Source organism: Ovis aries, chromosome 14 (assembly GCF_016772045.2).
Source record: "Ovis aries strain OAR_USU_Benz2616 breed Rambouillet chromosome 14, ARS-UI_Ramb_v3.0, whole genome shotgun sequence".
Lineage (NCBI taxonomy): Eukaryota > Metazoa > Chordata > Mammalia > Artiodactyla > Bovidae > Ovis > Ovis aries.
Genome location: NC_056067.1, coordinates 56,927,405 through 56,949,606, shown reverse-complemented (window position 1 = coordinate 56,949,606; position 22,202 = coordinate 56,927,405). Strand labels below are relative to the sequence as shown.

The 22,202-nt window shown below is 41.0% G+C and overlaps 1 protein-coding gene across 1 annotated transcript in view; it reads right to left on the bottom strand.

The window, feature by feature from the left end:
• Positions 1-3,680: 3,680 nt before the first annotated feature.
• Positions 3,681-22,202, bottom strand: part of LOC114117905 (zinc finger protein ZFP2-like) — a 53,435-nt gene continuing 34,913 nt past the window's right edge. The window contains exon 4 of the mRNA XM_060398793.1: positions 3,681-5,859. Within this exon, the coding sequence (XP_060254776.1) occupies positions 3,791-5,859 (2,069 nt within the window). The 3' untranslated portion in view covers positions 3,681-3,790. The remainder of the gene's footprint in view (positions 5,860-22,202) is intronic.

Sequence of the window (22,202 nt, the reverse complement as noted above, 5' to 3'; positions counted from 1 at the left end):
CCTTGGGGACCCCTGGACTTCTTATCAACCTGCCTAGGAATTGACTCTCTAACTCTTGATTGAACTCTATAGCCACATCCCAGAATGCCAGCCGCCCCTGAAATACAACGGACAGATGCCATGTGACTGTGGGAAGACTTCCTAATGTGACCCAAGTTGAAAACAGCAAGTACAGAGAACTAGTTTTTCAATGAGTGTCTGATGGTATACAATAAGATTCTTTTTTACATAGTAATATGCTCTAGTGCATTTCTAACCTGAAGAAAACAGGATGACAGATGATCCACAAAGCCACTTGGGTTTCCCTGATAGCTCAGATGGTAAAGCATCTGTCTGTAACGTGGGTGACCTGGATTCAATCCCTAGGTAGGGAAGATACCCTGGAGAAGGGAATGGCAACCCACTCCAGTATTCTTGCCTGGGGAATCTTATGGAGAGAGGAACCTGGCAGGTTATAGTCCATGGGGTGAGAAAGAGTGGGACGTGACCTAGTGACTAGGATTCATTCATTCATCTGGGAGAAAAATTATTAACTGTGATCAACAGAGGCATATTTAGTTTTGAGGGTTTTCCTTGTGTTGCACAGAATAAATATCAGTCAAAGCAGGAATATTTTTAAACAACGCATTATGATTCAAGAGTTCTAGGGTGGGCCCACAGTTTTTCATCTTGAACAAGCTTAGTTTTAACTAAATCTCTGGTTGATAAATGGCCATTGTGAATAGCACGGAAGTAAAAGAGCCATGGCAAACAGCCACGGCATCCAGTCCCATCACTTCAGGGCAAATAGATGGGGGAACAATGGAAACAGTGAGAGACTTTGTTGTTTTTGGCTCCAAAATCACTGCAGATGGTGACTGCAGCCATGAAATTAAAAGACGCTTGCTCCTTGGAAGAAAAACTATGACCAACTTAGAGAGCATAATAAAAGGCACAGACATTATTTTGCCGACAAAGTTCCATCTAGTCAAAGCTATGGTTTTTCCATAGCTTTGGATGTGAGAGCTGGAGTATAGAGAAAACTGAGCACCAAAGAATTGATGGTTTTGAACTGTGGTGTTGGAGAAGACTCTTGAGAGTCCCTTGAACTGAAAGAAGATCTAACTAGTCCACCCTAAAGGAAATCAGTCCTGAATATTCAATGGAAGGACTGATGCTGAAGCTGAAACTCCAATACTTTGGCCACCTGATGCAAAGAACTGACTCACTGGAAAAGAGCTTCATGCTGGGAAAGATTGAAGGCGGGAGGAGAAGGGGACAACAAAGGTTGAGATATGTCACAGACTCAATGCATACATGGTTGAGTAAGCTCTGGGAGTTGGTGATTGTCAGATGTGCTGCAGTCCATGGGGTCACAAAGAGTTGGACACAACTGAGTGACTGAACTGAACTGTAAAGAGCCAGGTATGAATTCATAGTTATTATTGAACTTTATGTGCTTTACAGATTTTACAGGTTTAATCGATTAGTAAGCAGAGAAAACAATCCTTTTGATCATTTCTGAACTATATAACTTTCTAACAGTTTTTTACTTTGTAATCTTGAATGAGCCACATAAATAATTTTAGATTAAACAATATTGCTGTTCAAAATTGTTTGGAATATTTGATCAAATATTCAAAAAATGTAGAGCTTGGGATTTACTTCATTGGATCTGAGCTCGATTTTATAAAAAGATTTAAGGCAACACAGAGACCTGACTGAGCGACTGAGTTGAACTGAACGCAGAGACCACTCTAACGGATGTTTTACCAGTTGAGGTAACTGGCAAAAGTATCAAAAACAGAAAAGATGTCATATACTGTTAACGTTTTCATGCACACAAACATACATTAGTTGGGAGAAAAATGATTCATATTTATAAAATTAGGAATAGATTTCTGTGCTTAAATTTTATAATTTATTTGTGGCAATATTCTGTATTTTTTTAAATACACTAGGGTGCAAAAACACATAAAGACAAAAATTAGAGCTCTTGGTTCTGAATCTTTTATGCCTTTGAAAATCTCTATCATTTGTGTTGCATTCTATTTTAGATTTACCAGTTAAACATACATAAGTAATAACATTCTTGTAAATATTGTAGAAAATACAAAGATGTGATAAGAATTCTGTCTGGAAAATGAGTGCGGAGTATATTACTGACGGAAATGATCAGACCTGGGCTTGAGTGATGAAAACCTCCATTCCCAAAATGCAAGAACCATATTAAACACAGCTGAGTGTTCATTTTCCAAAGCAAAGGGAACTAAGAAGGTGAAGTTTGCTACATTAATTTTGGCAGCTTATACACATCCCTCACTAAATCTTTCAAAAATCCTTATGAAAGTCAAAGAGCAGGAACATCACAGTTCGCAGTATAACAATATCACAGACACACCTGAACCAGGAAACGTGAGGTGTAGTGGGATAAATGTTGGCAGTGATCTGAATCCTGAAAAGTATCAGTTTTATACAAAATTCACTTATATAACTCCCATGTTCTGTATCCTAAGACTACACTTAAGAGTGAGTCCTTCTTACCATATAGACAAAGGTCTCTCATACTTTTCTCCTTCTATTCCCCAAACTTCCTGTGGAATTCTGGACCACTGAGGTAATTCTACTCATTAGGACAATTTCCTAATCCTGTTCTAAATGTCTCAAGTGGCATATATATGTAAATTCATCCCTCATTTCCCCTACTTCTCTAAGGTCCCAAGACTGTATTTAGAATTTTACTTAAAAAGCATTTTAAGTATTTTACTTAAAAAGCAAATGACATAACTATTGAAAATGTACATCTTACTATAATATGTGGAATTACTCCCTGAACACTTACCTCATGGGGACCTACAGGGATGTTTGATATGAATGACTAACACCTCCATTTAGATGTACATGTTACATTACCGGGTCCTTAATCTTCTAATGGAGAATAAACGTAAATGATTTCTCTCTAGGATAGAAGGCCTTGTCTCATCTTTGAGATAGCAACCATCAAAAACATAACTTTGCGTACACACTAGAAATGAAGAATAGAAGCATGGAGTAATTTGAGAGTTGAATCACATTTATTTTGCTTTTCAAATAATCACAAATCATGTCAATATAAACCAAGACATATTGCTAATAATTGTACATTTCTAAATACCATCCTTCATCTTGTGATCCATACTAACATATCAATTTTCTGTTTTAACTATGGATTACTATCTGCAATACTTCTCCTGAAGAGGAATTTCAAAAAACAGGATTGATGAAATGCTTTCTATTGTGCGGGCTTCCTTGATAGCTCAGTTGGTAAAGAATCTGCCTCCCACTACAGTATCCCAGCCTGGAGAACTCCATGGACACAGTCCATTGGGTTGCAAAGAGCTGGACACGACTGAGCGACTTGCACTGTTTTCTAGTGTGCAACTTCTGGTATTTATTTAGATTTAAGTTTTATTAAATACTTTTCTACATTTTTTTAAATGTCATTCCTTCTCCTTATTAAATAAATGGTCTTGTATTTTCTAAAGTGTGTGTTTAGGACAAAACTCTTCTATCAGTTATTACTAGGGTTTCTCTCCAGTATGTGCTCTCTGATGTCTAATAAGGTGAGAGCTCTGATTAAAGCCTTTGCCACTTTCCTTACATTTGTAAGGTTTTTCCTCCAGTATGAATTCTCTGATGTTGAGTAAGATGTGAGTGCTTGATGAAGTCTTTTCCACATTCTTTACATTTGCAAGGTTGCTCTCCAGTATGAGTTTTCTGGTGTTGAATAAGACTTGAGTGGTGACTGAAGGCTTTTCTGCATTCTTTCCATTTATTCTCCAGTATGAATTCTCTGATGGTAAGTAAGACCTGAGTGCCTGCTAAAGTCTTTGCCACAATCCTTACATTTATAAGGCCTCTCCCCAGTATGAATTCGCTGGTGTTGAGTAAGAGTTGAGTTCTGAGTAAAGGATTTCCCACATTCTGTACATTTATAAGGCTTCTCTCCAGTATGAATTCTCTGATGGTAAGTAAGACCTGAGCACTGGTTAAATTCTTTGCCACAATCCTTACATTTATACGGTTTCTCTCCATTATGAATTCTCTGGTGGTAAGTAAGACCTGAGCAGTGGTGAAATTCTTTGCCACAATCCTTACATTTATAAGGTTTCTCTCCATTATGAATTCTCTGGTGGTAAGTAAGACCTGAGCAACGATGAAATTCTTTGCCACAGTCCTTACATTTATAAGGCTTCTCTCCAGTATGAATTCGCTGGTGTTGAGTAAGAGTTGAGTAGTGACTGAAGGCTTTTCCGCATTCTTTACATTTATGAGGCTTCTCTCCAGTATGAATTCGCTGATGTTGAGTAAGAGTTGAGTAGTAACTGAAGGCTTTTCCACATTGTTTACATTTATAAGGCTTCGTTCCAGTATGAATTTGCTGGTGTTGAGTAAGAGTTGAGTTCTGACTAAAGGATTTCCCACATTCTGTACATTTATAAGGTTTCTCTCCAGTGTGAATTCTCCGATGGTAAGTAAGACCTGAGCACTGGTGAAATTCTTTGCCACAATCCTTACATTTATAAGGCTTCTCTCCAGTATGAATTCTCTGGTGCTGAGTAAGATTTGACTTCTGATTAAAGGCTTTGCCACACTTTGTACATTTATAATGCTTCTCCCCCGTGTGAATTCGCTGATGTCGACTAAGGCTTGAGTAAAACATAAATGCTTCTCCACATTCTTTACATTCATAAGGTTTCTTACCAGTATGGATTTGCTGATCTTGACTAAGCTCTGAGTTCTGCTTATAGGTGTTGCCACACTCTGTATATTTGAAAGGTTTCCATCCTGAATGAATTTTCCTGTGTCTACTTAGACTGGATGAGGTAGTAAAGGCTTTCTGACATTTCGTACACTTGTAACTTTTCTGCAGATTCTGAATACTCTGCTGTTGAGTGAGATTTGAAGGCTGATTAGAGACATCACCATATTCACAATTGTAAGTCTTCTCTCCAATGTGTGTACTCTCATTTAGTGGAAAACCTGATGTTTGATAAAAGATATTCCTCCATGTACTATTCTTATAATCTTTGTCTGAAGATTGAGGTCCCTGATGTTTCATAGGGTGAGAGTCTTCTGCAGTTTTACATCCAGTTTCATTGCATGAATGGCTTCTCACTCCAACATAAACATTCTTGTAATTATTGGGGGTAGAGCTCTTACTTAAGGCCTGACTTGTGTTATTACCCGTGAGAAGTTGTTCCATATTAACTGTATCATGATGTGTATTGAACAATGATGGTGGGATTAACTCTATTCCATTATTATCAACATTACACATTTTGGAACAGAAAGAAACTGTCTGTTGGTGGAAGAATAATGACCCATTGCTCACAGATCTCTCAAACTGGTTATATGGTGAGTTTTCCCCATCGTTTTTAAATTTCTGGTTTTCAGACGGGCTTGATTGTATGTGTAATCGAAGCCTGTGTTCCGAGAGGTTTGCAGGAGTACTTGGAGTAGAGACTGGATGATTTTCCAGATTTTCCACATTTCTCTTCAGAGAAGATGTATGTTTCAAAAACTGATTTAAGCCTTTGCTTGAAGAGATACACTTCTCTGCAGATGTTGATAACTGGAATGGGTGTGTTCTGCAGTTTGACTCACATTGCTGATTTCTTTGGGCAGTAATGTCCCCATTGTGTGAAAGTGTCTCGGTTTCTTTCTGTCCATATAAACATCTTCTAGGTCTTTTACATACCCCCGTATATTCCTGGTCTTTCATTAAATGTTCGTTTCCAACGTGAGCTCTTTCATATATCCCTAGGTTTGCTTCTTGGATTAAATTTTCTAATCTTGGATTCTTTGACATCAAACCACGGGTGTTGTGAGAAGACACAGCTGAAAGATACCAAATGAAAGTTTTCTTATCTACTATTCTTATCTACTGGCGCTGGTGTGGGCTCAGCTGGGCCAGAAGGGGAGCCTCATTCTCTGTGGGAAGAGAACACGGCAACAGTCTGTGGCAGCAGGACAGAGTGACACCTGTACACAGGGTACTGATCCCAGCCTGGCCTACCCAGCCAGAGAGGGTGCCCACTGCTGCAGACAAAAGCTGGGTGCTGAAATGTGGGGTTTGGAGAGCAGACTCAGGCCGAGGACTGCTGTGGGCTGTGAGGAGACATCCTGAGGGGACGGGGGTGAGGGAGGGGCTCTATAAACAAGAATGATTGTGGAGGAAGTCTGAATACCAGAGAGCAGAGTGCCATTGTTGAGTGATGCCCAAAGGGAAGACCCACCATTGCAGCCCCTTTCCCCCTGCGCTGGCCCCCTCTCCCCCAGCACTAGGAAGTCCACCACATGTGTGGGCTCTTTTGAGCTCCAGCCACAGCCTGCCCCCATGCACCTTCTACACAATCAGTAGACTCCTGCGCTCTGTGGGTGGCCCACACACATAGAAGGAGCTGAAAGCTCAGCTGAGCCCCAGGTTTAAGGAAGAAAACCTGAAGTCTCTCCTCACGGTTGCACAAACCATGCTTTTATACCTGCAACTGGCTTTGTCAACTCAGCCCCTGCAGAGCATCTGAATGGACAACAGGGCTCCCCCAGCCATGGGAGGTGTAGGCTTAACAGCTGTGGACTTTGTGGAGATGTATACTAGGGGGTGGGGCCAGGCCAGAGTCTGAGCTACCCCCATAGCACCACAGCAGGTACAGCTCCATGAATGCAATTCTGGGACCTGAGTTCACTGGATCTATGCTGGTGTTCTAGTGAAAACAACATCTGAGGAGGCAGACCTCTCTGCTTTCACAAACAGTGGATGAAAAGCCCTAAAAGTGAATGCTGCTGGCACCAGAGCAATGTGCCAGCATGCCCATGGTTGAAAGGGGACCAAGAGCAGTGCCAAATGGGGTCATGTGAGACTCACACAGCGCATGAGCACACTCCAAGGTGAACAAACCCAGAGGAGCAATCCTTAGTGGCTTCTCTCCCAGGTGTCCTCCAATGCTACCTGCCTTGACCACAGATCAGAATCACAGCGAAGAAACGGATCTGGGGGCTCTTCTCCACCAACCAGGGAGCAGACCCTACCCCTGACAGGGCAGAGACAACCATAGAGCCAAGGGGAAGCTCCCCTCAATATCCAGGGGAGGCTAGGGTCACAATAACAGCAATCAAAGCCCAGATCAAGGGGATAAGGGTACAAGCCTGTGGAACAACCTCACCCCCTGGGGGAAGACAACAGAGCAAAAGGAGCTAGGATCCTGCAGCCTGCAGAACAGACCACAAACCCAGAAAATGTGACAAGATGAGAGGACAAAGAAGTATGATGTAGAGGAAGGAGCAAGACAAAAAGCTACAAGAACCATTAAATGAAGAAGATACAGGCAGTGTAATGATTACTCTCCGACTTAAGTCATCTTAAATGCAGATGCCACTAGGTACCCTCTAATTCTTTAACCCACTTTTTATTTTAGCATGTTCTACATGATGTCTCAATATAAAAATCATAAATAATACTGACATAGGTCTAATCAGAAAGCAAGGACATGTAGGACAAAGCCTGGGGAAGCTGATAACAAGATTAATTAAATAAAGAAGCAGTTCTTGAGAAATTAAGAAATGAGACTTTAAAAATATGGTGTGAACACTATCAATGCTCTGTGGAGATCTAATTGGGAAGGAAATCTTAAAAAGAGTAGATATCTACACGTAAAATGGATTCTCTTTGCTGTACAACATTGTAAACCAGTTATACTACAATAAGAATGTTTTAAAAAGATTCTATTATCTAAACATTGCAATACTTTGAAACCATTAAAAATATGGTAGAAAATGTTTTAAGCTCTTATGCCAATTTATTTGAAAATTCTTTGAGTTAATTGAATATGCTTAAGTCTTTTCGTATTGAGGAATTGGGGCAAATACCCTTAACATTTCATAAGAGTTCGTATTAAAAAAACAGAAACATTGAAGTAACCCTGAGATTGGCATACTTTCTCTTAGAGAGGTTTTAGTTTATGCAGTGAAGAAATTACTTGAATTTAAAATTTATCAGATCATATTTGAAGCTTTCAGTGTGTTAGAAATTATGTCAGAAAAAAAAAAAAATACTCTGTACCCAATATTCCTCGAACTTTGGCAGTAGGTCTACAATTCCGCTCACACACGGCCATCTAGAGGTAGAAACTTTAATAGGAGCGTCTTAGAGTTTTTTAGAAATGTGCAGTTTTCCTAGCCCCCCACCTGCCCCCCCTCCCCCCAAGAAATGGAATAGTAATCGATTCATGCAGGTTGTTACAGGCCAAGAAAAGGATTTCAGTTCTCACTGTGATTGAGAAAAGTAATCACTGGAGATGAATTCAGGAATGATTTAAAGAGACAGAATGGGGCAGGTGATATCCGCCTATGACACCAACAGAAAGAAACCCAGACTTCTCTAAAACCATTTCCATTGAAGCAGATCTTCCCAAACCACATGTCAAAGGATAAATTCCTCACTGATCCTTGGACCTGTCGTTGACTCATCGGCTCCATCCATTCACACCTACCTGTGTATATGGCTGGCGTCTCCAGTCTCCTTACATCCCAGGGATTCTTCAGTTGCTCCAGAAAGGTGATCAGGTCTGGCTTAGAGACCACAAGACCTGCTATCAGGAAAAGAATATTTGTTTTGCTAGAGATTCATCAGTTTCCAATCTAATATGTATTCAAGTGAGAAGAGAAGGCACATGTGCTAAGTCGCTCCAGTCCTGTCTGACTCTTTGCCACCCTATGGACTGTAGCCCGCCAGGCTCCTCTGTCCATGGGAGTGTCCAGGCAAAAATACTGAGTGGGTTGCCATGTCCTCCTCCAGGAGTTTGTCCCAACCCAGGGATCGTACCCACTTCTTTTACATCTCCTGCATTAGCAGGCAGGTTCTTTACCACTAGTGCCATCTGGGAAGCCCAGAGAAGGCATGGTAGAATGTTAATACAGCCTAGAAATAAAGTATTTGGGGACACAATTTCCTAAGCTGTATGAACTTTCCCTGGTGGCTCAGCTGGTAAAGAAGCCACCTGCACTGTGAGAGACCTGTGTTTGATGCCTGGGTTGGGAAGATCCTCTCGAAAGGGAATGGCAACCCACTCCAGTATTCTGCCCTGGAGAATTCCATGGACTATTCCATAGGCTCGCAAAGAGTCAGACATGACTGCAATCTTGCTCATTACATTATTACATTATTAACATTCTAGAGAAGGCATGGTTGAATGTTAATATAGCATAGAAAGTTATATCCTCAAATACTTTATCAAAGCACTTTTATAACTAACAAATACATAAAGAAAAGATCTTGAGATTCTAGTCAAGTACTACTAAGGCCAAAGTAAGTAGGAGAAATCTGATATATAAAGGAGAGTGGCACCCTTTTATACCACAGAACCTACAGAATTAGCACTAACCTAGAAGAAGGAGGCAGATTCCATCACGGAAAAGTTAGAATCATAATGAATCATCATGAAGTCTTCTTTCTCAACTCATAAATATCCATTTTGCCATAGAAAGCAGGGATCTGAAACTATTTCAAGGAGAAGAAGATTCTAGGAGACATTCTAGAAATGCAGGAACCAAAACCCAGTGGGTAGAGAAGGGATTCTGGAAGGCAGTTATCCTCACCCAAGGAGACCAGGTGGCTGTAGTTCTCTAACATCACGTCCCTATACAATTCTCACTGACCGAGGTCCAGGCATTCCCACTCCTCTTCAGTGAAGTCTATGGCCACATCCTGTAATGTCAGCCGTCCCTGAAATACAAAGCGCAGGTGCCATGTGGCCATGGGAAGACTTCCTAATATGACCCAAGAGGAAAACAGCAAGAGAGATGGTTTTGATTTCAGAGACTGCCTGGTGTTACACAAGAATATAATTTTTACACAGTACTATTTTCTACCACAATTTTAATCCCAAGTAAAGAGGATGACATATGATCCATCAACCACTACAGAAATTATTCTGATTTGGAAGAGAAATTATAATCAGATCAACATTGGCATATTTATTTTTGAGTGTTGTACTCAGCTGACAGATGATAAACTGTCTATCAAAAGAAACAGGAAATATTTTTAAAAAGCACTTCCTGATCCAAATGTTCTGGAGTGGGCTCAGTGTGCCATATTTTTCACAAGCTTATTTGAACTAGCAATGTTGAAAGTTCTGCTCCATGAGTGACAACGTGTGAACAGCAACGAAGTAGAATAGTGAGGAAAGAGTTCACATTTAACTTTGATCTTTAAGTGCTTTACAGATTATACAGGTCTGATAGGATAGTAACCTCAGCGACAAGAATCATTTTAACAATCTGGTATATACTACTTTCTGACAGTTTTCAGAGACTTGAGTGTATAACAGAAATAGTTTAAAATCAATAATGTTGCTGTATCATCTTTTGGCAAATATTTTAACAACCATTGTTTAAATGACAGCTTAAGGGATGGGGGACCCTGGTGGGTTGCCATCTATGGGGTCGCACAGAGTGGGACACAACTGGAGCAACTTAGTAGCAGCAGCAACGTTTACTTCAGTTTGTGACTCTAGACTTTAATAAAACACAGACAAATGCACAGAGCTAACTCTAGTTAAAGTTTATAGAAATTTCTGTATTTGTAAATAATACTAAAAACAAGAAAAGTGTTAGTCACTCAGTCGTGTGCAACCCCAGGGACTGTAGCCTGCCAGGCTTCTCTGTCCATGGGATTCTCAAGGCATGAATACTGGAATGGGTAGCTATTTCCTGCTTCAGAGAATCTTCAAAACAGAAAAAGAAAAAAAATCAATCAAATGATGTTAACATGTTCATGCATACCAACACACTAAAATGGAACTGTATACTTATTAAGAGAAAAATGGTCATGTCAATAAAATCAGGATAATTTTTAACTGACTGAAAGTGTACCTAAGTATTTGAGGATGATATTATTAGGTAGGTAGAATACGGAAAAGGAGTCCAAAATGGCGGTGGCTTAAAGACAAGGAAGGTCAAAGAAAGGTCCAAGGACAAGAGTGAAGACTTCAGGTAGAACAAACAACACTCCTGGCTAAACCCAATTTGCATAGGGCAGGCCCAGGTCAAGGAAAAATCATATAAAAGGAGGAGCCAAAGTGCATTCTCTCTCTGTCTCTTTCTCTCCCAGGTGCATGTCCTCTTTCTCTCTTTCTCCCTCCCCCACATGCTCCTCCACTCTCTTCTCTTCGAGTCCTTGGGTTGGCATGCCCTCACGCTTTGAGGATGGATTCTCCTGCTATCTTCTAAATAAAATAGAGCTCTAACATTGATTTGCTTAAGAGGTATAATATGGTTGTCCAAGACCCTAGGGCTGTGATGCGCTGAGGGCTTTAATGACCGTCGCTCCAAATCTTTGTTGTGAAGAGACAAAACACTCGTGTGACACTATTATTCTAATTTTTTTTAATAGACTAGGGTGGAGACATGCACAACGATTTAAAAAATAGACAGCCCTAGTTCTGAATTTTTTAATTTCCTGAAAAATCTACCGTTTGCATGGAACTATATTTTAAAATTTAACACCGTTGAACATAGATTAGCAGTAATATGATTCTTGTAAACATTTTGGAAAATACAGAAATGTGATGAGACTCTATCTGTGATGTGAGCATGGAGTGTACTGGAAATGATCAGACCTGGGCTTAAGTGATGAAAATCCCCACTCCCAAATCCCAGCATCTCTACTAAACACACAGGAGTGTTGTCAACTACAAATCGGCACTTGCCAAGATCATTGCCAGCGACTGAACAAGACGTTAGAACTAACACCCAAAAAAGTTGTCCTCTTCATTATAGGGGACTGGAATGCTAAAGTAGGAAGTCAAGAAACACCTGGAGTAACAGGCATTTTTCGCCTTGGAACGCGGAATGAAGCAGGGCAAAGACTAATAGAGTTCTGCCAAGAAAATGCACTGGTCATAGCAAACACCGTCTTCCAACAACACAAGAGAAGACTCCACAGATGGACATCACCAGATGGTCAACCCCAAAATCAGATTGATTATATTCTTTGCAGCCAAAGATGGAGAAGCTCTATACATTCAACAAAAAGAAGACCAGGAGCTGACTGTGGCTCAGATCATGAACTCCTTACTACCAAATTCAGACTTACATTGAAGGAAAGTAGGTAAAACCACTAGACCATTCAGGTATGACCTAAATCAAATCCTTTATGATTATACAGTGGAAGTGAGAAATAGATTAAAGGGCCTAGATGTGATAGAATGCCTGATGAACTATGGAATGAGGTTTGTGATATTGTATGGGAGACAGGGATCAAGACCATCCCCATGGAAAAGAAATGCAAACAAGCAAAATGGCTGTCTGGGGAGGCCTTACAAATAGCTATGAAAAGAAGAGAACTAAAAAGCAAAGGAGAAAAGGAAAGATATAAGCATGTGAATGCAGAGTTCCAAAGAATAGCAAGAGATTAAGAAAGCCTTCTTCAGCGATCAATGCAAAGAAATAGAGGAAAAGAAGAGAATGGGAAAGACTAGAGATCTCTTCAAGAAAAGTAAAGATACAAAGAGAATATTTCATGCAAATATGGGCTCGATAAAGGACAGAAATGGGATGTACCTAACAGAAGCAGAAGATATTAAGAAGAGGTTCCAAGAATACACGGAACAACTGTAGTAAATAGATCTTTAAGACCAGGATAATCACGATGGTGTGATCACTCACCTAGAGCCAGAAATTCTGGAATGTGAAGTCAAGTGGGCCTTAGAAAGCATCACTACGAACAAAGCTAGTGAAGATGATGGAATTCCAGTTGAGCTATTTCAAATCCTGAAAGATGATGCTGTGAAAGTGCTGCACTCAATATGCCAGCAAATTTGGAAAACTCAGCAGGGGCGACAGGACTGGAAAAGGTCCATTTTCATTCCAATCCCAAAGAATGCTCAAACTGTCACACAATTGCACTCATCTCACATGCTAGTAAAGTAATGCTCAAAATTCTCCAAGCCTGGCTTCAGCAATATGTGAACCATGAACTTCCAGATGTTCAAGCTGGTTTTGAAAAAAGGCAGAGAAATCAGAGAACAAATTGCCAACATCCGCTGGATCATGGAAAAGCAAGAGAGTTCCACAAAAACATCTATTTCTGCTTTATTGACTATGCCAAAGCCTTTGACTGTGTGGATCACAAGAAACTGTGGAAAATTCTGAAAGACATGGGAATACAAGACTACCTGACCTGCCTCTTGAGAAATCTGTATGCAGGTCAGGAAGCAACAGTTAGAACTGGACATGGAACAACAGACTGGTTCCAAATAGGAAAAGGAGTACGTCAAGGCTGTATATTGTCACCCTGCTTATTTAACTTCTATGCAGAGTACATCATGAGAAACGCTGGACTGGAAGAAACACAAGCTGGAATCAAGATTGCCAGGAGAAATATCAATAACCTCAGATATGCAGATGACCCCACCCTTATGGAAGAAAGTGAAGAGGAACCAAAAGCCTCTTGATGAAAGTGAAAGAGGAGAATGAAAAAGTTGGCTTAAAGCTCAACATTCAGAAAACAAAGATCATGGCATCCGGTCCCATCACATCATGGGAAATAGATGTGGAAACAGTGGAAACAGTGTCAGACTTTATTTTGGGGGGCTCCAAAATCACTGCAGATGGTGACTGCAGCCATGAAATTAAAAGACGCTTACTTCTTGGAAGAAAAGTTATGAGCAACCTAGATAGTATATTCAAAAGCAGAGACATTACTTTGCCGACTAACGTCAGTCTGGTCAAGGCTATGGTTTTTCCTGTGGTCACGTGTGGATTTTAAAGTTGGACTGGTAGAAGGCTGAGTACCTAAGAATTGATATTTTTGAAATGTGGTGTTGCAGAAAACTCTTGAGAGTCCCTTGAACTGCAAGGAGTTCCAACCAGTCCATTCTGAAGGAGATCAACCCTGGGATTTCTTTGGAAGGAATGATGCTAAAGCTGCAACTCCAGTACTTTGGCCACCTCATGCAAAGAGTTGACTCACTGGAAAAGACTCTGATGCTGGGAGGGATTGAGGGCAGGAAGAGAAGGGGACGACAGAGGATGAGATGGCTGGATGGCATCACTGACTTACTGACGTGAGTCTAAGTGAGCTCCAGGTGTTGGTGATGGAGAGGGAGGCCTGGCGTGCTGCGATTCATGGGGTTGCAAAGAGTCAGACACCACTGAGCAACTGAACTGAACAGAACAACAACAAGGGCGTTTGCCATCTCCCTCTGGAAAGAATGAACCCTATGGTGCTGCAACTAACTTCAATCCCCTCGAGGGAGTTCAGGGTGAATTGAGGCACTCTGCTCCAGGGAATCTGGTGGAACAGGTCTTTAGAGAGTCAGATATTTTGAGGAACTGCTTTCATGATTCCAATCCTTGAATCTCTTCATATCTAGAAAAGCACTAAACCACTAAATGATGACTTCAGTTTCTCAAGCCTGGCAGAAAACCTTTTGTAAAATAAGTGCTTGATTGCACTGAACTCCCCCTTCACCAAACTCACATACTCTGACCTTCCCCCACTGTCTCTTGGGAGCAGTTTCTCAGCGTTCTCTGAGATGCTGTCTCCTGGGCTGCTCTCCTCATTTTGCCCCAAATAAAACTTAATTCACATCTCTCAAATTGTGCATCTGTTTTAGCTGACAGTGTTCACTTTTCAAAGCACAGTAACTAAGAAGATACGGCATTTCCTCATTAACTGTGATAGGCATATCCATCACTTTCTTTCCAAGATCCTTGTTCAAGACCAAAAAAAAAAAAAAAAAATGAATTTCATAGCCTGGAGATCTCACAGAAGCACCTGAATCAGTGAACATCAGAGGTCAAGGGGTAAGAGTACATGGAAAAACGCATTACCACTGCCAGGCATTTTGGCAATATTAGGAAAACCATGATCTCAATCTATCATGAAAAATGTCAGGTTTCTGGAAATTCCACCTCCTATATACCTCCCATGATCTGTAGCTTAATAGTGCATTTAATTAGTACATTTTTCTTATCGGTATAGAGGATTGTCTCTGCTACTTTAACTTCTGAAAAATTCTGGAATGCTGAGTTCATTCTATGAACAAGGGCATTTTCTTACTCTTGATCTAGAGAACTGAATTGCACCCGCATGTTAATTCATCAAGGCATTTCCCCGACTTCCCTAAGATCCTAACACGGAACCACATCCCAATGGGAATCTCAGATACCAGTGCCTCCCTGTATTGATCTCTCACAAAGGGAATGTATTCAACATTGAAAGTCACTATTTCATGTTGAGAATTCATCATGCTCTATAGAAAGCCAGGATACAGACAAGGGAGAAAAGGCTCTGGAATATGAGGGAGATGAAACCTGAAGAGCTGGTTTTCATTATTTTTAAAAAAAGAAAAAAGAAAAAAATAAGAAGGTGATAAAAAGCACTCCGAGCAGAAAACTTAGAAGCAGAGAACTAAAGGTTTGCAGATTCTCAGTCCAGGCATTTCAGGAGGAAAAGCAGACACAGCCCCAGACCCAGGACAGGACAATTACCTGAGAAGCTGCCATTTCCTCCTCGTCTTCCTCCTGCTCTGCGTCTTCTGTGAGGATATGACGTCTCAAACTCACATCTGCATGTTGAGAAAATACCTTCAAAGGCATCCATACAGCCGCTTAACCTGCAACTGCTGCAGTGAAAAAGAAGAGGTTTTCTTGTTTCTCTCACCCTTTTCGGAGCTCTTTGCTGACTTTCTGGGTTCCTGATCTGTAGTGGGTAATCAAGACTAACCTGATATGCTAATCACATCCTGCTGCTCCACTCTATTGGCAGATCTTCCCTGCTAGTTCCTCTCCTTCCTTTTTGCACTACAGAGAGCAGGCCTCAGAACAATTCACCAGAGACAATGGACCCTACTTCTGGGCTACCTGACCCAGCCTACCAGGGTTTTGAAAAAATGCAAGAGGAAGACCTGCATTCAGGAGCCCTGAGGGAAACCTCACATTTGGCACATCTGAGACCTCAGGAAGGGAGGATTTAGGGCGGGAACTTCTAGAAGCAAAGGTCAACCTGATTCCCCAGGGAGGGGCTCTTTCTAGGATGGGTGTGGTGGTCCTCACCTGTGCCTGCGCCCTTGGGGGAGGGGAGGGGAGAGGTGAGTGTTTGGTGGGAATCAGCTGGGGGTCTTGAGTTCCTGCCAGGCTTTACTTGCAGAATTCTTCCCAAAGATCTCCCATGTCCTTAGTTTTTTTCACCCCCATCTGCAGCCTCTGGACACAGGTTTTCACAAAGTGATTTGCATTGTGACCACCTGTCTGCAGGTGTGGCACCTCCAACTTCAGAGACCTGGAGCCTGGAGGTGTTTCTATCACAGCTTTCTTTGACAATAAACCAGAGGCAGCAGGAGGCCTGGTGAGCTGCAGTCCATAGGGTCGCAAAGAGTAGGACAGGACTGAGCAGCTGAACTGAACTGAACTGAGCAGGACACCCTAGATTAACAAGTGTGTGTGGGCAGGGACAAATGCCTTTGAAAATGATGCCCTAAATGCTATCTGATGACCAACCAAGGAAATAATGATCGGTGTTGTCGTAAGTTACATTACACATGAATTAACACGTGAGAGCCTTGTTCTACTTCCTGTGTGTGTGTGTTTTTCTACGTTTCATGAATCAACTGCTACAGTTTGTTGTCTGTGCCATTTAGAGAGCGCTATTTTCTCGCATCTTTAAAGTATAATGACTAAGGAAAAATTAAAGATAGAAGCATGTCCATCTTTCTAATATTATATATTCTAAAAAATATTCCATGTATGCACCAGTACCAACTTTGTAGAAGATTTGTTTCACAGCAGAATTGAGAATAAGGTATAGACGTTTCCCATATACCTCTTGTTCCCACACGTGGACAATCTCCCTACTTACCTTTCCCCCCTAGAGCGAGCATTTGTTACCAATGATGACTCTACAAAGACAGTAAATACATAAACACTTTTGTTTACCCTTATGTTTCCCTTTTAGGGATGTGCACTCCATACCTCTGGATAAATGCATAATAACATGTGTCCATCACAACAGTTTAACACAAATTATTTCACGGTCCTGAAAGTTCTCTAGATTTAGGATATTCAGAGTCCCTCCTTTGAAACCCATGGCAACCACAGACCTTTTTAATCTCTTCTATATTTCCTACTACATTCCCAGGTGACTGAGTGGGAAGAAATCTATCACCCGATGCAGGACATCCAGGTGATGCAGGTTCGATCCTTGGGTCAGGAAGATCCCCTGGAGGAAGAAATGGAAACCCACTCCAGTATCCTTTCCTGGGAAATCTATGGAGAGAGGAGCTTGGCAGACTACAGCCCCTGGGCTCACAAAGACTCAGACACAACTGAGCACATATGAACATTTTCCTACACCAAAGTGTCATATTGTAAAATTCCTACTTTCTTTAGAATTTTTGAATGGGCTTCTTTCCCTTCGTAAAATGCATGGAATGATTGTCCATGTATTTTATGCCTTGAAAGCCTAACATCCGAAAGCTTAAGAACTACCTCTGCGCCTATATTCCTGCTCAGTATATAAGTTCATCAACACCATTTTTTTAGATTCCATATATAACTGTTAAGATAATATTTGCCCAAATATAGAGAACAGATGTGTGGCCATGGCAGGAGAAGAGGAGGGGGACAAACTGAAGAGCCCCACTGACACACACACACCACCGTGGCTGAAATGCTGGAGAAGACTCTTGCGAGGCCCTTGGACTGCATGGAGATCCAGCCAGCCCAACGTAAGGGAGATCAGTCCTGGGTATTCATTGGAAGGACTGATGCTGAAGCTGAAACTCCAGTCCTTTGGCCACCTCATGCGAAAAGCTGACTCATTTGAAAAGCCCCTGATGCTGGGAATGATTGAAGTGGGGAGGAGAAGGGGAAGACAGAGGATGAGATGGTTGGATGGCATCACTGACTCAGTGGACATGAGTTTGAGTAAACTCTGCAAGTTGGTGATGGACAGGGAGGCCTGGCCTGCTGCAGTCCATGGGGTCGCAAAAACTTGGACATGACTGAGCAAGTGAAATGAACTGAACTGATGGTTAAAACAGGGAGCTAGTGGGAAGCTGCTGGATAGCATGGGGAGCTCAGCTTGGTGCTCTGTGCTGACCAGAGGGGTGAAATGGAGATCACGGGAGGGAGGTTCAAGAGGGAGCAGATTCATGTATACTTATGGCTGATTGATGATGTCATACAGCAGAAACTAACACAATATTGTAAAGCAATTATATTCCAATACAAAATACACATGCATCTCAAAAGGAAACAAACCTAAACAGACAGGTCACCCAGTGGTGGAGAATCCATCTGACAGTGCCGAGGACACTGGCTTGATCCCTGGTCCAGGAATACTCCACATGCTTTGGGGCAACTAAGCCTGTTCGCCACAACTGCTGAGCCTGGGTGGGACAACTTGCTCTTTTAGACAAGCAAGAGGCAAATGAAAGATGCTCACCAGCGCTAAACAATAAGAAATGCAAAACAAAGCTACAATGATGCATCACCTCATGCCAGTCAGAATAACAATTAGCAAAGAACCCACTAATAATATCATAAACTGCAAAGAGGCTTGGAGATCAGGGAACCTCCTACACGGTTGGAGGGAATGTAAACTGGGACAGTCACAGTGGGAGCACAGTGTGGAAGTTCCTTAACAAGTGTAACCTCCTGACATTTAAGGAAATGAATTCCATGAAAAATAGACAAAACAGATTAATTGACAAATTGACAAGTTTTCCAGTTTTTAGTCAATCATCTGCAAGTCTAAAATGACCAGTTTTGATCTAGCCTTTCTGAATTCTCTAAGTTAAATGTGTACGAATACACATACACTCACATATTCCTTCTTGGTTTTCTCACTGATAACGTGTATACCTTCAGATATTTATATATTGTATTCAATGTGTGTTATGTAAATTATATGATGTATATATCTTCAGATATTTATATATTGCATTCAAAGTATGCCAAGGCCATGAGAAAACAGTTCCTTTAAGCCTAGACAAGAAACTTGTGCTAAGAATTATACAGGGGAAGATTTTATAAATCTTGGTTCAGAACTTTCCCATCATGGCTTTTAATTATGCTTTTTGTGACTTTGTTAAATTGACATTTGCCTAAATGAGCCCCTGAAAAGTTGTAGCTAATGGAAGAACAATGGCCAATTGAAGCACGTGAGTTTATGACTCTAGGTCCTGAGAGAATTCACAGGAAGCCTTGAGGGCCCCTGAGGAAGGTCAAGGCTAGAACCAGGCAGAGAAAGCTCCAGTACTTGAGGTTCAGACCTTTCTAAGGGGCCCTGGGTGAAGTGCTGTGGGCTCCCCAGGCTGAGTGTGGATCGGTCCATTCAAACCAGAGGAGCAGGAATCTGGTGCGCTCTGAGGGTGTCACTGAAGGGAGGCCTGTGCAGTAGACCCTGGGGTTTGGCAAGACTGCTGGTCTCCAGGAAGGGGGTCGTCTAGTGGAGGTGCTCACAGGACTGGCTGGTGTGAGTTCAAGGACCTGCAGGCTGCCTGCTCCCCAGACAGATGCTGAGGCAGCAACAGTACGGAGCAGTCAGGGAAGCTCTCAACAGTACTCTGTATGGTCCTTCTTATTCGAACCATCACAATGTCCGAGTACTTTCAAAATGGGAGAGGAGATACAACATAGAAACTGTGGGAAATATATGAATTTATGAGAGTTTAACACCAGTAAGGAACTAATTTCTACGGATGCCACCCCCTGTGCCACAAATAGTTTATTATAACGTTATCTTTCCTGCAACCTTAAACAGGTGGGAGAGGTTAAACTGGTGGTGCGTTCACCCTTCCTTCATTCCACATCAGCTGTGACACTAAAATACCATTCACCTTTATTAATGAACATACATTAATTTTACACAGATGGAATAAAACTTTTTACAACTGTTGTTTGATCCTTGATTAAAATACAAGATTACAAGCTTCTAAAAACTTTCCTGTGTCTCTGATGAAATGATCTGTGAATGTGATTTATGTGGTTTACAAAATGGAGGCTAATGTAGTAAACATGGTGGACATTAATTATATGAATATGACTTTTCCAGAAAGAGTTTTCTATACTTACATCAGGTACAAGAGAAGATGTCCTTACTCCAAGCCTGCCAGGTAATATGCATGATTTCTCGATGTTGATGTTATAAAAAGACTTTCGATTTTAATGAACAATCCTTGTTTTATGCTTAAAAAGCAACTGACATAATTATTGACAACTTAGAGCAAACTTCTGTCTTACTTTGAATTATTCCCTGAATACTTACATCATGGTGACAACACAGATGTTTGACATCAATGACAAATACCTCCATTTAGAGGTGTAGTGTGCATATAACATTACTGTGTTCTTAATCTTGTAAATTGGAGAATAAATATAAATGATTCCCACCTAACATAGAAGGGCTTCTCTTACAATTGAGGAACAACCATCAAAAACAGAGGATCGTATATACAGTGGAAACAAATCACAGCATTAACTTGAGAGTTGAATGACATTCGTTTGGCTTCCTTAATGATCTCAAATAACGTTAATATAAACAAGGATACATGACTAATAATTATACTTCTGCAAATATCCACCCTTTCACCTTGTGATCCATATGAACATATCAATTTAGTACATGTTTTAAATATGGAATACTTGCTACAGTGTTTCTGTTTAGGGTAATTCAACAAAAGTGGTACGAATGAAATGCTTTCTAGTGTGAATTCTCTGGCGTTGATTTACTTATGATGTTTGATTAAACACTTGTCTACATTTTTGTATTTCATTCATATATCTTTCCAAAGTAAACAGTCATTGCTTCAAAATTGTATATTTAGGGCCAACCTTTTTATCACTGTCTCATTTCCTGGGTTTCTCTGCAGTATGTATTCTCTGACGGGGAGTGAGGTGATGGCTGTGGTGAAATCCTTTGCCACATTCCTTACATGTCTAACATTTCTCTGCAGTATGAATCATCTGATGTCAAGAAAGACCTGAACTCTGGGGAAAGGCTTTGCCACAGTCTGTATATTGATCAAGTCTCTCCCCAGTATAGAATCGTTGATGTTGAGTAAGATGTGAACAATGGATAAAGGCTTTGCCACATTTTTTACATTTGTATGGTTTCTCCCCAGTATGAGTTCGCTGATGTACAGTAAGACTCAGGTGCCAGTTAAAGGCTTTGCCACTTTCTGTACCTTTATAAAGTGTCTCCCCAGTGTGGATTCATTGATGTTGAGTAAGAAGCGAAAAACAGGTAAAGGCTTTGCCACATTCTGTACATTTATAAGGTCTCTCCCCAGTATGGATTCGCTGATGTTCAGTTAAAGTTGAACTTTGCTTAAAAGCCTTGCCACATGCCGTACATTTATATTTTGGCCATCTGATGCAAAAAGCTGACTCATTTGAAAAGACCCTGATGTTGGGAAAGATTGAAGGCAGGAAGAGAAGGGGACGACAGAGGATGAGATGGTTGGATGGCATCACCGACTCAATGGACATGAGTTTGGGTAAACTCCAGGAGTTGGTGATGGACAGGGAGACCTGGCGTGCTGCGGTTCATGGGGTTGCAAAGAGTTGGACACGACTGAGCAACTGAACTGAACTGATTCATGTCAATAAAATCAAGATTATTTTTAATGGGTAAAATATATACATCAACTTGTGAATGATATTCTTTCTATATTTTAAATACACTAGGGTGCAAACATATACAATGGTATAAGATAAATTAGAGCTCCTGGTTCTGAAACTTTAATTTCTTCACAAACTGCATCATTTTGTTGAGCTGTATCTTAGAAACTCAACACAGGTAAAAACAGATTAGCACCACTATGATTATTGCAAACATTTTGAAAAGAAAATGTGAATAAGACTATGCGTGATATGAGTGTGGAGTGTACTGGAAACATCACACCTGGGCTTGAGTGATGAAAATGCCCACTCCCCAAACCCAGTGTCTATCATCAACAGAGTGAGCATTCATTTTCCAAAGCAAAGAGAAACGAAAACGACGTGGAATTTCACCATTAACTGTGAGGGTTTTCACACATTCCCCACTCCATTTTTCCACAGCCTTGTTTAAAGACAGAGGGGAAAAAACGAACTTCCTAGCCTGATAAATCTCAGAGAAATCACCAGAGCCAGTGGACATCATCTGTCATGGTGTAAACGGATCACTCGGAAGATGC